Here is a 22,166-nt window from a genome sequence, read left to right on the forward strand (position 1 = left end):
GGCTCCCTTTCCCAAGGAGGCCTGCCCGATGTCATAAGGTGACCAGCTGTGCCTCTTTCACTGCCCTTGGCCTGTGCTCCTGCTCCCCTTGCTCTACTCTTTGTTTCCTTTTCTTATGACGCTCATCATCATCTTCAATTTCATACTTATCTCTATGTTCATAGTTTATTATGTCTCTCTCCATTAGAGAGACATAAACACCACAAGGGCAGGGAATCCTGTCATTTGTATTCACTGATATATCCAAGGTATTAAAACACTGTACAAAACAACATATGCTCTTTGAATTGAATTGAATATGGAATTTGTAAGATTTTAAAGTCAATAAAGGTAAATATAAAACATACTTATCCTTTCTGCTAATTCATATTTCAAATTCACAGAGTAAATAAGTCTCCTTTTCCTGCTTTTTCTGAACCCATTTCTCTCCCATTGCTCATCTTGTTTACAGTTTGGTGTATATCCTTCCAAAACTTTTTCTATCTTTAAGCAGTTTTGAAACCTAAAATATTATAAAACTGTTTTTTCATGATAAGATGCATAATAAAAAAATCAAATGTAATACAAACAATAAAATTTCACTTGATTTAATCTGGTCATTTTATTTGATGACTGATTAGTTTCCATTAGCAGAAATAGTGAGTGAACTGTTGTAAACATTTTTTCAGGCATTAATAAAAAAAATTCTGTAGAGTCACTAACAAGAGTAAAGATAAATTCTGGAAAAAATATTTAAAGGTAAAGAGGGTATGAGTGAAATAAAAGTCATAAATTAAATGGTAAAGATGAAATGAATTTGGCCTCAGTCTAAAATTTTTAAAAGCACATATTTATTACCCTGGCAAAAGTGAAGAGTAATTTCCACTGCTTTCAATATGAATATTGAGAATACAAAGAATGCTAAGTAAAGTCAGATGACCTAATATTATACCATTAAATTTACTTTGAAACCAAAGAAGAACACATTGCCATCGTCATTAATCATGACATGTTTTATTATGCTAGTAGCTAAAATTAGATCATAATACTTACTTTTAAGAAACTATCACTGGATTTGATTTCTTCAGCTTTTGGTGTTTTATCAGCATTAGCACCTAGCAATAGGAAAAGCGGTAAAAACAAATTTCTGGTATTTACACCTAACAACCACAGCAGTATTTGACCATCTATGGTTTTGGACATAAGGATTATCAGATTCAGCTATGCCTGAGATACTCAGAGGAAGGAAGTAATAGAATCACCACAGCATAGCTTTTACCTTCACTCACACCATTAAGATCCTGGCCACTATGTGTGTTGGTGGTTCCCATCCCTCCCTATCTCCCTCCCTTCCTGCATGATCTGAGCTCATAAAAATATCGTTAGGAATACTTTAACACAGTCGGGGGTCGCTTTTCAGAAGACAGTCAAGTTTTTCAAAAAAATGTTAAAATGTTGTTTTTTTACACTTTTATTTTCCTGGATTACCAAGTTATAGATAAACATCTTAAAAGCAGATGACTCTAGAAGTCAGAGGTGTTTTAACTTAAATTCTATGAAAAAAAGAGAAGTTTTAACAGTGTGTTTATAATTACTTAGACTAATGTATAATAAAATATGTAATAAAATACTTATAATAGTTTTAAAAAATCAACTAAAATTATCTCTTAAGAAACAGATAACATGAATAAGGGACAGATAGCATCTTCTTAAGAAAGGAAAGTCCAACCTCTCTGGAGTGTTGTATGCTCATAGTAAACCTGGACATTGTTCAATGGTAATGGCAATAATAATGATAGCACAGGAGGAGTTCGCTTCATGCTAGAATATGAGGAAGCTATTTAATATGGCAAAGCCTTCACTAGCACATACAGGAAAAAATATTTAATACTTAAAATTGTGTTCCTTCAATAGTTCTACAAAGGAGCTGAAGGACTGCAGCCCAGATCCCAAGGAAGATAACTTTTTGTTGTTTGGGAAACTTAATTGTATTGGCAGTGCCCAAGGCTGAGAATAAACTTAGGAACCACTGTGCATATATAGGTTAAAAAGACCAGCCCCTACAGCCTTCTGCAATACAATAAACAAAGCAGGAGTAGTTTGTAGAAAGCCCCAATTGTACTCATACACACAGTCTTACACACAGGTGAGAACAAGAAAAGACTGTCCCCTTGCACAGACAGGAAGGAGGAGGATGATTTATCCTGGCTTCTTTCATAATAGCAGCAAAACTAATTAACCATTTGAAGGAGACTCAAAAGATTTTCTTGTAATTTTCATCTCATACCCAGGTGTAGGAAAGAGTGATCTTGCTCCCTCTGTCAAATGGCCATATGTAGACAACTATATAAAACTCCCTTTGGTTCCTATTTATTTCCCTGAAAGCACGTTCGTGCTCACATATATGTGTTCTCATTGTTTCTCTCTCTAATGTAAATAATAGATGATTTGTTTTGAGATCTTACTAAGTATCGTTTCACCTTCTGTTTCTGGTAATCCTTCATTTGAAACTGGACCAGCTGAAAATACATTTTGTGGATCCTTTGGAGAGAAAACAAACACAAGGAGGGATTTTACCATTGCTATATTTTAATAATTCTCCTAATTTTATATCTATGAGTAAAGGTTTGAGAACAAATACTTTTTATCTATAACATTAATGATTTTAAAGGAGATTAAAGTTTCAGTCCTAAATTCTTATTTCCAGAAACAAACAAGATTGGATAATTGCACTTATAGAAATACACAGTAACCTGTGATGTAATCTGTCTTTTGAACGATCTTCAATTACTATGTAAAATATGCCAATTACTATTTTGAAAAGATAGTGGAACCTGAGGAAAGGGTAGAGTTTACGGAAAACCATCTTGAACAATCCTAGAGATGTCAGTCATAGCCATAGGGTAATTTTTTAAAAATGTACATTATCTATTACTTTATTGATTAAAATATAAAGATATTACAACATGGAAGAAGAGATAGCCCACCATGAAGAAAACTTCTCCCAGTTATTTTCAAAATTAATTGTTAAATGATATTTATTTTTGCAGGCTATGCAAATGATCTGGATCAGATTGTCAGCTAATTCATTCAGTTGCAGAGGCAGCATAAGGTAGAGAGAGGAAAGAGTAGTGGACTTAAAATCTGGAACCTTAATCATAGAGAAGCCATTGACAAGCCTTCTGACTCCAAGCAAACCAATTCATGCTTAGGGTCTTTACTGTCTGCTCTGTAGAATGAGAGAGCTGGACTACATCAAGGATTCTGAAGTTGGGGCTACATTTTTCTATTCACCCCTCCACCCCAGGAATCATCATGCAATAATGAAATGAAATGCAATATTGATGGGAATATGATACAGGTAAACCTTTCAGAGAGCCATCCCCCAATTGAGATCTACTAATATAGATCAGGTGTCAGCATACTACAGCTCATAGACCACAAAGGCCTGCCAACAGTTTTCATACAGTTTCTGAACACCACTTCAGCAGTTGACCACTGTGAGACTGGAGTCCTCCTCTACCTCTATACCTGCTGGGATTCTACTTCAGCAGGTGACCACTGTGAGACTGGAGACAGAGACTGGAGTCCTCCTCTACCTCTGTACCTGCTGGGATTCTACATCTGCCTCAACCACTGCCCAGGGCCAGCATTGGTCTCTGACAATACTCTGATGTTGGCAACTGCCAGAAGCTGGGTAGGAGGATCTCCGTGCAGGAGTTGGTGACTTCTTGAGTTCCCGCAAAAGAATTATATGCCACCCTCCCAACCTCCACAATTCAATCACTTCACCTACCCCCACTTACCAGCTAGTGGCTCTTTCATCAGGAGAATGGCTCCAGCTGACAGCTACTAGACCCAGAGGGGGCCCATCACACAAGATGGTCTACCCAGACAAACTGGTGGGAAGCAGGAGTTTTCTCTCTTGTTATACAAGTACCCACATAATATCCTCGATTTTACCTCTTGGCCTAAAATTTATCCTAAATATTTAACTTTAATATTTATTCTCTAGACTTTTGAAGAACCTAAAATTTTAATCTCTGGGTTTGTACAGAAGAAACTTCTGGTCTAGAAGATCTTTTAAATTCCATCCAGCTCCAAATCTCTAATGTGCTAGGTGCAGAAGAGAAAACTAGACTCACACTTGCCTGGCTTTCTTTAATCTCCTCTTGCAGAACTGGTAGAGCATCTTCTTCATCTTTTTTCTGAATTGGTAGAATCTCACTGACTTTTTCATTGTCATGAAATGCTTGGATAGCTTCTTGGACAAGAGTGTCAATAGAAAGTATCCGCATAGGAAAGTCTAAAGTACAAAATATAATCTTATAAATAGTTTTTCATTTGGGAAATGGAAATTGTCTTTATGTGCTGGTTTTGCCCTATAACACTGTCTTTCAGGCCCACTAGAACTGTCTTTTGGATCAAGCTTATTTTTTGTTTGATTTGTTTTGTTTTGTTTGAGACAGAGTCTCGCTCTGTGGCCCAGGCTGGAGTGCAATGGCGTTATCTCGGCTCACTGCAATCTCCGTCTCCCGGGTTCAATCAATTCTACTGCCTCAGCCTCCTGAGTAGCTGGGATTACAGGTGCACGCCACCACACCCGGCTAAATTTTGTATTTTTAGTAGAGATGGGGTTTCACCATGTTGGACAGGTTGGTCTCAAACTCTTGACCTCAGATGATCCACCCATCTCGGCCTCCCAAAGTGCAGGGATTACAAGCATGGGCCACCGCACCCAGGTGGATCAAGTTTCTTTTTAAAAAATGTGATAAGGTCTGGTGCAGTGGCTCATGCTTGTAATCCCAGCATTTTGCGGGGCCAAGGTGGGTAGATCATGAGATCAGGAGATTGAGACCATCCTGGCCAACATGGTGAAACCCCGTCTCTACTAAAAATACAAAAATTAGCCGGGTGTGGTGGCACGAAAAAATAAATCCGTATCAAAATAAATAAATAAAAATAAAATAGATAAAAATTGTGATAAAATTCAAATAACATAAAGTTAAGCACTTCCATCATTTAAAGGATACATTTCAGTAGCACTTAGATATTCACAATGTGTGCAACCATCACCATTATTTTGATCCTGAAATTTTTAATCACCCTGAAAGGAAATCCCAAATCAATTGAGCTGTCACTCTCATTCCCCTACCCCTGCCTCTCACGTCCAATAATTCACTTCTTTCTCTATGGATTTGCCTATTTTGGATATTTCATACAAGTGGGCTCATACATTATGTGACCTTTTGTGTTTGACTTTTTTCACTTAGCATAATGTGGTCAAGGATCATCCATGTTGTAGCATGCATCAATATTTCACTCATTTTTATGGCTGAATAATCATAGCCTGGAAAATTATAAAATTTTTGATGATAGAGATTTCTCAACATATCAGCAATGCTTCTTGTATGGTTTTTTTAAATAGACATAGACATTTGCAGCTACAGTCAGTGTAAATAGGACCTAATGGCAGGCAGAGCAGGAGAAGAAATTCTACCTTTTTGTAGAGACCTTAAAATGGTAGTTTTTCCACTTAATGTTTTCCCCAGTAAGCATCCTTTAACAGCAAATGAAGGTAATTCAGGTGTTGTTGATTCTGCTCGAGGAGGAAGAGATTTTTCAAGTAGCCTGTGAAGAATATGACCCAGTATGCAATTGTTGGAGGGTGGTAAATTGTCAACCATTTCTTCTGGTAAGGCCCACTCTCCAACCATGTTCTGTAAAAATAACAATCAAATAAACAGAAATATTCTGAAAAATGGAAGTTAGGTATATGAAATATTTAAAAGTTAAAAGTAAATCCAAATCATAGCCAACAAAAGCCAATCAATACTTTAATTATATTATAAAAATGAGTAATAACATTAAAAATAGTTTCATAGTAGAGGGCAGAATAATGCTTCCTACATAAAAGCAAAAAAACAAAAAATAAAAAAGCTTATGAAAGTGAGCATATAAATTGAGACATTTTGTAATCTAGGTTGAACATTAAGACATTTAAATTGATGTTATCACCAGTAAGCAGATAAAAGACAGTAATCATTTCTCTGCTATCTTATGCAAGTATTAACTTTATTTTATACTATTTTAAAGTAATAAAGATAAAAGAGAATTTTCATGCTCAATATCTCTTAAGTCTACCGTGTTTAACTCCCACTTTATACAGGTCTCTTGATGAAATGATCAAATGATTAGATGGAGAGAAAAAACACTGTACAGATCACATTCTCTGACTTCCATGTAATATAATTAGAAGTTGATTTCAGAAACACAGAAAAAAATAAGTATTTAAAATGAAAAGCATTATTTAAAAATGATTCTTGTATGAAAGAGGAAATTGAGACTATAAAGTCTAAAAGGAACATTAAAACAACAGATTTATTAAAAATATGGAGTGGGATCAAACTGTACACACAGGAAAATACCCCTTAGCCTAAAATGCCTTGATTGAGGTGTGGTGTTCAATAAATCAGTAGAGTGACTAGAGTAAATAATATTCTATTGAATATTTCAAAATAGCCAGTAGAGAACCATTCAAATGTTCCTAGCATAAAGAAAAGATAAATGTTTAATATGACAGATATCTCAATTACCCTGATTTGATTATTACATATTTTATAAATGCATCAATGCCATGTGTTTATTATGTATCAATAAAAAAATTAAAAAGAAGGAAAATAAACAAAGTAGACATTAAAATCAGGAATAAAAGTAATTTTAAAATAATCAAACTAGAAAGAAGAAACTTATAAAAATAAGAATGGAAATTAATAAATTACAGAGTAAAACTATCCAGATATTCTTTATTGATAAAATTCTAAAACTTATCCTTATTAATAATGACAATGAAATTTCTACTACTTTGACACAAAAGTGAAGAATAGCAAGTATCAATGTTGTAACATAATAGGAAAAAAGGTAACAGCAGACACATGTACCCTCTGTTCATCATAGCACTATTCACAATAGCAAAAACATTGAATTAACCGAAGTACCCATGAAGAGTGGAATGGATAAAGAAAATATGGTATATGTACACCATGGAATAGTGCACAGTCATAAAAAAGAATGATGTCATGTCCTTTGCAGCAATATGGGTGCAGCTGGAGGCCATTATCTTAAGCAAACTAATGCAGAAGCAGAAAATCAATACTGCATGTTCTCACTTATAAGTGGGAGCTAAACACTGAGTACACATGGACATAACGATGAGAACAGTGAATATTGGGGACTACTAGAGGGAGGAGACGCGGAGAGTGGCAAGGGCTAAAAAACTACCTACTGGGAACTATGCTCATTAGCTGGGTGACAGGTTCAGTCATACCCCAAAGCTAGCATCATGCAATATACTTCTGTAACAATCTGTAACAAATGTTACAGAAGTATTTTGCATGGTATAATTTTAATAAAAGTAGGAAGCGGGAAGAAAAAGAAGATGTTAGGTACAACTATACTATAGTAAATTTGGATTTATAACTGTATGGTAATAAATGATATTCTAAGAAAGTGCAAATGATTAAAATTAAATAAAATCTTTGAAAAAATAAAAACCATGATATAAATGAAAAAGATGTCATAGAACTATACTTATGAAAATTGAAGACACTAATGGTTTACAGAAAAATTTTCTTTCTTTAACTGAACAGAAATTTAAATGTTTAAAAGTCTTCTAGAGTACAGAAGAAGATAGAAAGCTTTCCTGTTTATTTGGCAAGACTAATATAACCCTTATACAGAAAATGTATCAAAGATAATTGACAAAAACAACATCCCAAAAGAAAACTACAAGCCAATCTCCCTTGGAAATATTTGGCACAAATCATGCATCAACATTAAAGTCAACATAATATTAACAGACAATAAAGATACTAATTGACATTGACTGCATACTACGTAGCATATACTGTTGTTTCATGCATTATGTCAAACGATTCTCACACAACTCTTACACATGTAGTAGTATTATTATCTTCCCGATTTATGGAAGAAAAATCTGAGTATTGCAAAAACTAAGTTATTTTTCCATGGTCACAATAAAGAGTAATGGCAAAACCTAGATTGGAACCCAGGCAGTCAGATCCCAGAACATGTACTCATATCCAGTATATGATGTTGACTTTATCCCACCATGACTGAATAAGAATTATTTCATGAATCCAAGGAAGGTTAAATACTAGAAAGCCTATGTACTATATTCATTAATAGGTTAAAATAAAAAAATAAAAGCATATGATCATTCTGACAAAGAAAGAACTGATACAACTCAAAATTCATTTCTGATTTTAAAAATACAAGAAAAATAAACAAAATAAAACCATATCTTAGTAAGTTATGAATTGAAGATACCTTTCCTAACACTTTCTGGACCAATGGTAAACCAAAATAAACTACACATTTTTCCATTAAAGGCAAGAAGAAGAAAAAGTTGCTCATCATGAGTACTATTAGTCACATTATTTGGGAAGTTCTAGCTAGTGCAACAAAATAAGAAAAAGAAAGAAGCAGCACTGTCTCTAGGAGTAATGGTGGCTGCTGAAGAGCAGAGTTCCTTGTGCAGAGGTGGCAGCTATAACCTGAACTGCTGCTCTGGGGTGGTGGTGGCAGTGATAGTTTTCTTGTCAGACTTTGCTATGATGGTTCCAGTCATTTTCTTTGGAAGTTTAACCTTGAGCCTACTCTTGAGTCCACCTACGGATTCTTTGACCCACCCACCATATTTTGAGTATTTTCTTTTCCTGCTTATTCAACAAGGGTCCTTTTGTTTTTGCCTGAAAATTTTTTGCTTGCAAGCTTGCAATTTTTTTTTTGCTTGCAAAAGCTGACAAAATCAATGGAATTAACAAAAAATTTATAGAGTCTATATATAGAAAGCTTCAAAATTTGACTATTAAGAAAAATGACTTGAACAGAGGGTGAGATAAAAAGGTTCAAAATTATAAACCACTTAATTCTCCCCCAAATTAATCTAACTTAATGTTTAGTGACAACAAAAGTGCTGGTGTTATTTCCCCCTAGTCATCGCTCAAAAGTTGATATGAAAAATGGTTTGAAAGTTAAAATGGGCCGGGCGTGGTGGCTTACGCCTGTAATCCCAGCACTTTGGGAGGCTGAGGTGGGCAGATCATGAGGTCAAGAGTTTGAAACCAGCCTGAACAACACGGTGAAACCCCGTCTCTACAAAAAATACAAAAATTTGCGCCACTGCACTCCAGCCTGGGTGACAGAGCTAGACTCCATCTCAAAACAAAAGTTAAAGTGCAAGAAGATATATAATGGGCAAAAAAAAAAAAATCCATTAAAAATACTTAAAAAGGAAAGTAATGGGAGTGTTGCCTTATAAGTTATGAAAGCGCTTTTAAAAAATATGGTAATGAAAAGAATGAGTTACAAAAATTCAGAATATTCAGTGTACAAAAATGTAGATTCCAGAAACAGATCTAATTATATGTAAAAGTTTAGTATGTAATAAGGTTTATACTTCACATTAGCAGAGAAAGATTATTTTACAACTGGTATTTGAATAACTATTTATACATTTGGAAAAAATAATGTTAGATATCCTTATACTTTCATAAAAATAAATTGACACCAGAAGAATGAACGACGTAACCAAGAACTCTAATAGCATCAAAATTTGGGTGAACACTGATATGCTCCACGATTGTTTCTCCAAGCACAACACCAAAGCTGAAAACCACAAAGGAAAAAGTTGGTAGTTTGATTATACACTACAAAAATAAAATCTTCTGCACATTCTCAAGCACACACACACAAACACACGTAACTCACACACTTCAAAAACAAAAAACAAAAGCAAAATATCTGCAATATATGTATGTGTCTATACATATATATTTGACAACAGGTTAAGAATTTTAGTACATAAAATAGATATTCAGAAAAAGAAAAATAAAAGAAAAATGGTAGAAAGGATATAAATGGGCAATTTTGACAGTAGAACAAAATGGCCAATGAGTTTGTAAAGAAATGTTCAAATTCATAGTAATAAAAGATATCCAGATAAAGTTATTATGTATCATATTTTGCCTAAAACCAAAAGATTGAGTCATACTTCTCATTCACTACTGTTAAGAGGGTAAATTAGTATACTGATTTATTGTATTTTCAAAAGTATCAAAAATTGCTGCAATAGTTCTGTCATAACAATAAAAATAATTAAGACATACAAGTCAGAGAAGAATTAAGATTTTTTATTTACATATACATATAGGTAAAATGGTATTTTTCTGTAGTCACTTGAGGATCTTTAAAAATTATCTTCAGTGCACATAAAATATATTTAGTAACATGATTATGTGATCATTTCATTATCTAGATATTATTTCATTTGCACTCTATCAAAGAGAGAATAGAAATACATGTAATTTATATCTTAAGATTATTTGGAATTAGTACTTATAACCTATATATTAAACTCTCAAACTTCAAAAAACCCCAAATATTGTTTCAGCAGTGGAGAGATGTCAAATCATAGTGGAATATTGAAAATTAGAAATTCCAAGATATATTAGTATTTTTTTAATCATGTAAGTCTCCTCAAAATTGTATCTCAGATGATCAGTTCTATTAGCACTTCTATTATATCACTGCCCTTAATCATCTAAATGTAAGTCTTTTCAGTCCAAAGATCAGGGATAGAGAAACATAAGCAATGTCCATTTGGGGAGATAAAGGAGCTGCCTCATCAACATAGGTGCTTGTGAAATCCAAAGAGGGAACCAAAACAAAAGACAGGGTACGTTATATTTCATTATATTTTTTTAAGAAACACCAGCCAACTTCTGCTAGTCTGGATTGCCTTAAGTCAGTTTTTTTTTTTTTTTTTTTTTTTTGAGGAAGGTATGTGGCTTTGTCTTGTGTATGATTTAGCTCAAGTTTTCTAATCATTTTCTGGAGGGGACCTCTCTGAAAATCTCTAGTTTAAAAATGATTGGCCAAATTTGACCACTAATTGAATGACTTTTTTCATATTAGTCAAATAGATCATGTATGGTTGATAAATATTACTACACTATCATTAAGTAATGAGCAAGTCACATTTTTGGCTTATAAATAAATGCCCATATTATATTTTTAATCCTTAACTCTTAATTAATATGACAAAGTGGCCCTTAGTAACAGATTAAGTCTACAAGTGGAGTTATTTATTTAAATAACTTGAAGTAAGAAAAGTTTGTTTAGGCCACTTTTGACAATATTTCTATAATTCTGCTATGTCATATAGAAATAAGCATATCCCTATGTTCTTGCTTTCCTTTCATCAGTATTCTTTTCATACCCATTATCTGACAAAGCACACTTACTCAGAATAAAAGTTGTCAAATTTGTAAATGTTATGAATGGCTTGTCTGATTTGGCACCAGAATTTCTGATATGAGAACATTGCAGATAAGAAAACACTTTTTGAAACAAATTTTTAAAACCCTAAAGTACTCGTAGTTTTTCTTTAAAATTGGTGTAATGTAGTTATACACAAATTTTAGTACATTTAGTATATAAATATAATCCTATTTGGCTGCCAATTCTATACATACTACTCTGTATTTATAAAAATTATTTTGTTTTAGTTTACTGCCTTTGGTCTTTCTAGGAGCTCTGCACATAAAAATAATCTGCATTGCTCAAAATTAGCCAGATACTAATTGGATCTGCAAAATTATTGATTGCACTATAATTGATTTCTTGCTTCTGCTTTCATTCGTTGGAATTATTTATACTTCAAATTAGACAAATGACGATTATTTTATGTAATGTGGCCAATTAGAAACTAACCAAATAAGAAAACAGAAGCTATAGAAATTATGTAATTTTACAGTAAAAAAGGTGATAATTCCAAGGCCAAGTTGAAGTGAAAAGTTGCCAATATTGTAATGATTTTGAGCTGTTCAGTCACTTAACCCTTTGAAAGGAAGCAGTCTTAGGCTTAAATCAGATGACTTGAGTTTCTATTGTATAACGCTTCTGCTACTTGCTTGCTTTGCACTCTCATTAATTCCGTCATCTTTGCAGCGTAGTAACAATATGTGTATCACCAGACTGTTGTGAAGATTAAATGAAATAATGCTTGTGTGAGAAGCCTATGTGCCCTCTGACTATAAACAGTTTAGGAGTTCTCAGGCAGCTGCTGGAGGCACATAAGAGCGCCACATCCAGCCGCACTCCAATATGAAAGGCCTGCTTCCTCACAAAGAATCCGAATAGCCCTCTTCCATCACTAAGCTAGCTGTAGAATGTGGCCAAACACAATGGAATAGGATGTCACTGTGAAGAGAACAGAATGCTTAGGCTGACCTGTGGAGATTAGCAGATAAAGGATTTGGTGGAACACATTGAGCAGAATCACTGTCAAAATAAAGCCTATGAAGTTCCTAGCAAAGACCAAAAATAAAGGCTGAGTCAAGATAAGCATCTCAAAGGGGAGGAAATTGGAACATTATGAGTGAAAAGAGATAAGAAGAACTGGAGAAAGAAGAAATTCAGATTAAAAAGATGGTTATTAGTTTAACGACAATGAGCTAAAGAGATTTACTAGTTCACTAGTGATGAGGAATCAAAAATTTTTATCAGATCTCTATTTTATATATTTGTTATCTATGTAGATATAATTAAATTATTTATATAATAAAACATATATTATTTACTCTTTCAGGTATTGTTGTAAATAGACATCTGACTATGAAGCCCACACTTTGACGTCCAGAGTGGGTAAAACCAGGTAAGTATCACATGGTATAAACAATTGCTTTAACGAGATACTTTTTCTGTGTAGATGTCCTAGTCCCTGATTTATGTAAACTGTCATGAACATGTAGGAAATAATTATTAAGATGTCTTGATTTTAATAAAAATATTTTAATTGCACCTGCATAAATACTATCAGTATGCATTTTTGAGAAGGTGTAAGTATAAGATTCAGGATCCATCAACCCCTAGGAGGTCTGACTCTCCCTGTGAAATTTAGTCTACCTACACAGAGATCATAAAATTACAACAGAGAGTAAATAGACTCTGCCTATGGTAAAAAGTCACAACCTGTTCACCAGCACTGGTTTTTGTTTGTTTGTTTTGAGACGGAGTCTCATTGTCACCTAGGCCAGAGTGCAGTAGTGCGATCTTGGCTCACTGCAGCCTCCACCTCCCAAGTTCAAGCAATTATCCTGCCTCAGCCTCCCAAATAGCAGGGATTGCAGGCATGCACCACCACATAGCTAATTTTTGTATTTTTAGTAGAGACGAGGTTTCACCGTGTCGGTGTCAGGAGTTCGTCCTGAACTCAAATGATCCACCCACCTCAGCCTCCCAAAGTGCTGGGATTACAGGCGTGAGCCACAGCCTTCAGTCCACTAGCACTGTTTTTATTAATTGACCTACACTGACCTTTCCAGAACCTGAATTCTGAATTCCTTGACCCATAGTATCTACCATTTTTACAGATCCCATCTTTACAGATCACATGGGCCTACCACTCTGCTATCTAGTCTGGATCCAAAGCACTCACATGCCTCCCTATACCCTAATGTAGGAGCCTAATGGTGACCTGGGGTTCTGATTCTGGTTACTTCCAGTCTCTCGTATCTTTTTATTTTTTTGTGGCCTAATGTGTCAGTATCCTTGGTCTCCTTGTTATGAATCATGGCTAATAGAATCATGAGCATTTACATACAGAGTCTACTTGGAAACAAACATGCTTGAATGTTGGCTGAGTTGCACACTTCAAGGGCAAGCTTCAGCTCCCATGTGTCCACTGGGTTCCCTTCTTGATTGTATCATTGCCCAAGTGATTGAATGATGCTGCTGATTACCCCTGTAAAAACCACATGTATCTCATTCTCATTCTTGCCACTTCTAAACATCCAAGTTGGGAATGGAGCTTCCTCATTCACCCTTTCAAAAAGTGGGGAGAGCTGACTTACTTAGATCCATTTGAATAAACAGAATCTGGGCCTTTGGACATATTCGTTAATGCATAAAATCTCAGAGCACCTAGCACAAAATTCAACAAACAAATAATAGAGTTACAAGAATAATACTTTAGTAGAGACATTCAAAGGTGGCTTTTGTAGACGAGTAGTACTAGTCTGAAGGTACATATAATCCAGTGTTTGTCTTCATGGATCACTAGAACTTCCCAACATCTGCATGGCCTGACATGTCCCAGATGTCCCCAATTTAGTGTGTTCTAAATACTTCAGAATTAAATTACTGATACATTTAGAAAGACAAGGTAAGTGCCTTTTCCTCTAAGAGACAGAAAGGATCTTCTAGGAGGATACAACACTTACACTGTTTTTGATACCTCCTAGTTTCCTTGGTTTCCTGAAATGCAATCTTTTTTTAACCTATATTTGATAAGACCCAACAACAAATTATCTTGCTGCAGTGGCCAAAGGACTTAGGGCAGAAGCTTCTAACAGACTGACTTCAAGACATTCCGTATGCAGTGACTCCACAAAATGAGGCTATGCCCCTTTTAGAGGGCAGCCAATGTACTGTAACTCTACCATGGCAAGACATTCAAGCTGCCTTGATCTACGGCTAGCTTTCCCTTGGCCTACCACTCTGCAGGTGTGGCTTGGCTGGCTCTTCCCTTGGCACACCACTTTCCCTTGGCACAACACTCTATAATACTTAAAATATAGTTAAGACTTGTACTAGCAGCCTCAGAAGTCGTTGTAGCCATTACCAATCCTCAAATTTCAGAGAAATTTGAATTTATGTTCATCATGATGGACATTTCTTTAGCTATTCAAGACGTCCAGGAAGTCTTTGCCACCAGACATGTCCATTTTTATTGGTCTGAATCCCTGTAAAGCACTCCTATAACTCCCTGACTTCTCTTGGAGCACAATTACCACTTGGACTACATCTTCTAAGACAGTGGCTTTCAAACATTTTTGACTAGGTCTCCCTGTAAAAAAAAAAAAAAAAAAATGCATTCTACATTGTGACCCAGCATTTCTGTACAGGTAGATATAAAATGCACAAAAAAAATTTATGAAATGCTTATCATCACTACTTGTGATAGGCTTTATTTCCTGTTGTATTGCATTGCATTTTATTATATTTACTTTGTCCTTTTTAAAAACAAATACTGGTTGTGGCCTAAATTAATTTCACAATCTGGATTCAATCTCTTTTTGGACAACAAATAGTAAAGGATATTTCACTGGACAAGATACCAGGAACCCTCAGTTCTAATCTCATGTCTATAATTACCATCTTCGGTTTATTTTTCTAGATATCTTCAAATAGGGAGAGTAATTCTTTTTTTTTTTTTTTTTTTTTTTTTTTTTTGATACAGAGTCTCGCTCTGTCACCCAGGCTGGAGTGCAGTGGCACGATCTCGATTCACTGCAAGCTCCGTCTCCCGGGTTCATGCCATTCTCCTGCCTCAACCTTCCAAGTAGCTGGGACTACAGGTGCCCACCACCATAGCCAGCTATTTTTTTTTTTTTTTTTTTTTTTTTTTTGTATTTTTGGTAGAGACGGGGTTTCACCATGTTAGTCAGGATGGTCTGGATCTCCTGACATTGTGATCCGCCTGCCTCGGCCTCCCAAAATGCTGGGATTACAGACTTGAGCCACCGTGCCCGGCCGTAATTCTTAATTTTATGCTAACAGTGACTCAACTCAGAGAGTTAGAAAGTCAAAGTATATTTTTAAAGTAATATAGTTCTCAGTATAATTTCTCATAATTGGTTATAATTAATTTAAAGACCAGCTCACTCATATGCTAGATTTTATTTGGATTATTAGATTTTAGTTATTGGTTACCTGTTTTCTAGTACTTTGGAAAACTGTATTTTGTACAATTGCTGTTCTTAAATTTTTTTAAAATGTGAATCTCTAAAAACTCTTATCAACAGGTACATTATTATTATTCAAAATGCAATAAAACTTTAGGCTTATTGGAAAATAGACAAATTAATAGTTAAATTGTATCCAAAAAAAAAAAAGTATTAGTGAGTGAGAGGTTAGGTAATTTATTAACTCAAGCCCAAACCATTGGGCAGAAAATGATGTCTTAACCAGGGACAAGCCGATTGCCCATTTATAGTATTTTGAGTTGTTGCACAGTCTACATGTTTCCGTTGGAAGATTGTTAGAAATAACCAAGATTGATATCTTCAGAGATTATTGAAAAAGTCTGGATGCTGGAAGTGACTCTTAGTTAAGGACACCCAAACACACTTCATAAGCTTAGTTTGGTCTACGGGCTTGAAATTTAATGAAGCCATGGAAAAAATACAAAGATAGAAGAATCTAAGCTCACAGCTCATAGGGTTAGGTCCGTTTTGCGCTAATACCTTTAAATCAACTGACGCCTACTCATACTTCACAAATCAACTGAATTTCATCCCTTCCCATGTGTCCCATAACCTCCTACTCTTATCTACACAGCATCATTCTCTGGAATGGTTTTTCTCTCATCCCTACTAAACTATGAACACTGGGAGGGAAGGATCTCTGTCTTATTTAACTTTATATCTTCAAGACCTAGAACAGTGCTGGTAGAAGTAGGCACTCAATAGATATCTATTTATTGAATCAATGAATCAATCAGTACTATAGGCTCAATATATGTGAAGAGAATAAGTGAGTGACTAAATTGAAATTCAATTTTAGTGATTTTAACTAAGTACAAAGATGACTTAGGCCTCCAGATAAGATAGGCATAACCCAAAACTAGGTACAAGATCAGAAAGTATAATCCTCATAGACAGAAGCTAGCAAAAATCCACATACCACAGATGGAATTAGCTAATATAGTAAGCATCTCCCAAAGTAACAACCTGTAGTATGACTTAAAGTGTGCATCTCTGTTAAATTAAGGCATCTCTTTTTTTGTCAGCAAAACGCATTTCATTTAAGATGTAATATATGAAAAACAATTTATTAATTTGGGTCTTTTCAACAAACTATGCCAGAGACTCAACAGGGAGGAGAGAGGTGTTGCAATGCCATTTTTAGGTACAAAAACAAATTAAAGTATTTCAATTTTCTGATGTTTTATCTCAGAGAAAAGATGGAGGACAAGTCTTAATTTTTTTAATAGAAATATCCCCAAATCACCTAAAGCAAATGGGTAACATCATTTAGGGAAAAATAAATCCCTTGAGAACATTGACTATATTCACATTACCACAAATCCCATGGTTGCAAATAGTTTTTCCAAGTGAATCCGTATTTGGGAAGAGATCTGTCACACTTGAACGTAGGTAGCAATAGATTAGAACTGGTCAGAAATTCAAATAAGTAGCCTGCAAGATGCCAGAAAACTAGACAGGAAAGAAGTCAGGTTTAAAACAGTCAGGAGCTGGCAGGTCCTAAAAATCCAAGCACCTGGGCTGAGTCCAGGGTCCTGGAGTGGGAAAGAGCAGCCCATGTCAATGGGTAGGTACAATCTGCTCTATGGCAGAAGCTCTTTGTGACCTGGTTAATTTCGTATTCCTAACTAGGTATTTGCTTTGGGTCTCCTAGGCTAGTATGAGCCAACTGTGTTCCACATGACTGGCAGATGAGAAAAACAAGCTGCAGATGTTCTAGCTCTATTTGTGGCAATTGCCTAGAGCCTCCTCACTTTGCTTCCAAGCCTTTAATGTGTGTCCTGTTCTGTTCCAGTTCTGCCTAGCTTGCAACCTGCCAGCTTTGTGTTCATTTTCTAGTCTGGTTCTCACCCAATCTCAGTTTCCATCACTGGCATGCTCAAAGGACTTGGCTTGATCCCACCTCTGTCTCTTCCTGTTTCTGGCCACATCAGGGAAATTATCTTGACTGTCTTGGTTCCAATTCTAAGAATTAAACCCCTGGCACTGTATCTCCTGGCTGACCTTCCGGCTGGGTCTGTCCTGGTCTCCTACCAGAGGGAATAAAATACTACAGAAGTATACCTATTGCTAGGGTAGAATGAAAAGTCTAGTGGCTATATTTCAGTTACTGTGCCTGGGGAGTATGGCACTCAGAATGAAGCCATACTCCATGGGAAAGTAATAAGGTAACACTTTCACTTTTAGAGCCTCTGTTGTCATCTCTTTCAGGGTTTTCTGTCCTCCAGCTACCCCCAAACCCTGAGGAAATCTGGAAGAACTGCCTGAATTTTATTCAGACTTAAACATTTATAATAACTTCCCAGGTTCCTCAGAAGAGGCAGAAAGTATGGTTATTTATCTTCCCTAAGGGGAGTTCAGCTGTGTAATCTGGCATCCCCACAGGGTTTCTTGAACACTGTATGGGACCTGTTTGATAGCCACGTGACAGTGGAAAAGATTGATGCTGCCACATACTACCTTAGATAAAAAGGCAGAGAGAAGAGAGGATGATTAGCTGAAGTGCAGCTGAATTCTGTCTTTTTATCCAGGAGCTGTCAGGAAATGGGCTCTGTGTTGGGGCCCAGTTTCAAGAAGGACTTAGAACAACTTTGGAAGATGAATTGACTCCGTTGTGTGAGCCTGGAAGCCTTGTTAGGTCACTTGACCTCCAGTCAGGTCAGCATATGGTTAGCTACCTGGACACATCTTTCTACCAGACGCTCTGGCCTTCAGATTCCAGAGGAGCCAGTGGGCAGGGGTGTCTATCTTTCACTGACATTGGCAGGGTGGGTGCACCTCTAGAGAGAAGGTCATATCTATTGCCAGGAAATGCAGAGTCTGCACTATCAAGGGAAAGGCAGAGGTTAGCTCAACTTCATCTGCCATGTGGAGCCCTATGCAGAGCTGAACAGTGTTCTGGCTAGAAGCAGACTGTGGGTGGTCAATGCCTTGCCTATGGATCCATACCATGGTTAATTCTGGATCATTAGGAAATCTAATGAATTTGACCTGATTCAATAATGCCTTTCACTCAGTAATCTGATCACTTCTGTTCCAGGAGTAGCCTTCCTCAGTCTGCCCTAATCTAATGGTACGAAAACAGGCATGTTTAATTTTAGCCTATTGCAAAAGAAGACCCAGGGCAGTAGACTGCATCTACCTTATGCTTGGTTTTGGAGGGAAATTTACATTGGCCACAGTCAGTTACTCAGTGTGTGACAGTGGTCACTGTCAAGGTCTGTAGGCCCACACTGGAGAGAGCCTGGCACCTCATGATGCAATCCAATCACTCCAGCTTGTCACATATACAGAAGCTCAGAAAGCTCAGCAGTGACAGGTTTATTTTTCAGAAATGCTGAGCTACAAATTAATCATATATCAAGCAGCCAGAATCACTGGGCTGACTGCAGGTCTGATTACCATAGGTAACTGACACTAAGCCATTATGGGAGATCCTCTCTCTTAAAAACTTACATTTCACTGCTGCTGAAATTCAGTGACCAGATGCAAACAATGGGTAGGGGCTTCTGCTTAGCACTCTGATTTCCAGCTGTGCTCGAAGTGACTCAGGAGATCAGTGGAAAAGTAGTTCAGTCACCCCAAAATGATAGGTTCCTACTCCCTGTTCCATTCTCTATCCCTGGAAAGCCACCATGGCCCTTCCAAGGCATTGAATGTGGCACACTGAGAATTACACCAGCCCAGTGCTTTTCAAAGCACAATTGCCTGGGCCAAACAAACAAACAAAAAATAAGACTCTAAGGTCACTGCATTGTTCCTCAAGTGCCCTTGAGACTGAATCACCCTAGACTTCATATCAGATTTCTCCCTGTTCTGGGGCCACCAAACAATTCTAGTGGTGGTGGTGGCTATCCTTATCAAAACAGTAAATGTCATTTCCCAACTGCTTAAACTATGCTCTATTCATCAGGGAGTTGTAGCCTGCCTCAGGATCACTTTCATAGTAATTTCCATGGTCTTACTATTTAAAGGAACTTTTCCAGAAGCATCTACATCTGAATTCACCTGTCTACTGCTATTACCTAGCCAGGGATAGTAAGAAAGAGATTTGGTTGGAATTTCTCTGGTGTCACAAAATACATAAGCATTATGACTTGTTCTGCCTATCTGGTAACTGCAAAATTCACACAGTATTTTTTCACATGGAATAACCTCTTCTATAATGACTATTACCACCCTCTTTATTTCACTGCTAAGATTGATACCTCAAAGAGGTATAAGCCACCCCCAAAAAGCTTAGAGGTGACACTGACCAATGTGTCAAAGACTACTATAGGCCCGCTGTACCAAATATGGCTGACAATTCCTGACAATGGACAGGAGTGGTGGCATTGGGGGTCTTTTAGGTGGGAGAGTTTATGATTCTCAGTCCTACACATCTGAGCCAAATTAAAAATTAAACACTTTCTTAGATCCATTCAAGTTTTCAAGATTACAAATCCCATTGTGTCTTTCCTATCTGTTAAGACATTGCTTTAAAATATTTTTTTTTTCTTTTGAGACAGAGTCTTGCTCTGTCACCTAGGCGGGAGTGCAGTGGCACAATCTTGGCTCACTGCAACCTCCGACTCCCGGGTTCAAGGGATTCTTGTGCCTTAGCCTCCCAAATAGCTGGAATTACAGGTGCCCGCCAAAATGCCCAGCTAATTTTTGTATTTTTAGGAGACACACGGTTTCACCATGTTGGCCAGCCTGGTCTTGAACTCCTGATCTCAAGTGATCTGCCTGCCTTGGCCTCCCAAAGTGCTGGGATTACAGGTGTGAGCTCCCGCATCCAGCCTATAGTTTTAAAACTTAAAATTTTACAGCCAACTCTAAAATCCTAGCTGGTAATTCCAAGGAATTGATTGAAGAGAAAGTGGGCTTGATGCATAGAAGCTGGCTCTTGTAGTTGCCAAAGCAGGTAGAGAACAAACCCAAAACTCTGAAGAAAGCCCAGAAAAGCCCTGACCACCTTCTGTTTCCCTGGTTCCACAGAGGAGGGAGCTTGGAAGAGGGCTGGCTTCTCTCTATGTGATCAAGAACAAATAAAAATGAGTGGTGGACAATCACTCTGATCTTATTCACGCCAGTCATCCAGGACTCCTCTCTTTGGCTTTGTCCTTCTCACATCCCATTCCACTTCTATCTCGCTGCCAACTTTTTGGAAACCATTTCTCAATTCTGGTCTAATGTCTTGAACTTGATACCTTAATTCAACTATTTCTACCATGGTCTTCAAATGAACTTACCTTGTCTCCAGTGTTAATAATTTGAAGCCAAATACCCTTCGCATGACCCAAGTTCATCTTCTATTTCTCCTATTCCATAGACACAAGTCCCAGAACTCTATCAAGCCCTGTGAAATCCTTGGCCTACAACCATTAGAAAATAGCCTTGTTTCTTGGCAACCATAGACCTAGGGCAACTAGAGCCCTCTTTGAAAACCAATACATTGATGCTCTGCTCTGTAAGTTAGAATCAGTGTGTTTGATTACTACAAAGAAGAAGCCTGGCTAACATGGTGAAACCCTATCTCTACTAAAAATACAAAAAATTAGCTGGGCGTGGTGGCGGGTGCCTGTAGTCCAAGCTACTGGGAAGGCTGAGGCAGGATGGCATGAACCCGGGAGGCAGAGCTTGCAGCGAGCCAAGATTGCGCCACTGCACTTCAGCCTGGGCGACAGAGTGAGACTCCGTCTCAAAAAAAAAAAAAAGAAAAGAAAAAAAAAAAACAAAAACAAAAGTATCCTACCCAACCAAGATACAATGAGGCTTAGTCTAAAAAAGCCATTTAGATAGCCTTACCATTAGTGAAGGAATCTGGGGAGTTAGAGGTAAAACTGTAAACAAATGGAGAAAAGCAACTGTAGGTATGAAATGGCACATTCTCAAAAACTAAACTAGAATATTCCTTTCAACATCAAACTTCGTTCCCAGCTCCTTTCTATTTTGGAGGCTGATCATGATTCTTATTGCCTATCTTGAGAAATGTTTGTATTTTAAGAAGTGCTGGTGTCTTAATTCAAAGGAATGATATTATGAGGCATTGAGTGCAATGACAGGCAGAATTTTTACAATAGAATAGCCTTAGAGAATATCTCAGCCTCCATCATATGAGCAAGTGCTTACTCTGTCCACTTAGAGATCAGCTGTATTCCTCCATATCTGAAAATAAAAGATGAAACCATCATATTTTTCAGGGCCCTCCAGTACTACACAATGCAATTATATATATTTATATTAAAATGACTAATTAAAATAGAATTAATGCTCAGGTTTATTAATAGAAGCATCATCATAGTCAAAAGACAAGAAAATTTAAGACTTCTTGGCAAGAAACAGAAGAGGCCA

General features: G+C 36.7%; 1 protein-coding gene across 14 annotated transcripts in view; it reads right to left on the minus strand.

Annotated features, from left to right (window-relative positions):
* The window catches only part of SPEF2 (sperm flagellar 2), a 188,132-nt gene that overhangs the window by 106,004 nt on the left and 59,962 nt on the right, over window positions 1-22,166 (minus strand). For 9 of the 14 annotated variants that reach the window (XR_012092806.1, XR_012092805.1, XR_012092801.1 and 6 more), the window contains 4 exons: window positions 5,480-5,699; window positions 4,125-4,285; window positions 2,445-2,520; window positions 1,033-1,094 (listed from right to left, as the gene is read on the minus strand). Coding sequence is in view for 8 of the 14 variants with exons in the window: in XM_073014803.1 (XP_072870904.1) it covers window positions 1,033-1,094; window positions 2,445-2,520; window positions 4,125-4,285; window positions 5,480-5,699 (519 nt within the window). In the remaining 6 variants the exon portion in view is untranslated. The remainder of the gene's footprint in view (window positions 1-1,032; window positions 1,095-2,444; window positions 2,521-4,124; window positions 4,286-5,479; window positions 5,700-22,166) is intronic. The other 5 variants (XR_012092804.1, XM_007961354.3, XR_012092802.1 and 2 more) reach the window with 3 other exon arrangements.

The sequence above is a fragment of the Chlorocebus sabaeus genome, chromosome 4 (genome assembly GCF_047675955.1).
Source record: "Chlorocebus sabaeus isolate Y175 chromosome 4, mChlSab1.0.hap1, whole genome shotgun sequence".
NCBI classification, from domain to species: domain Eukaryota; kingdom Metazoa; phylum Chordata; class Mammalia; order Primates; family Cercopithecidae; genus Chlorocebus; species Chlorocebus sabaeus.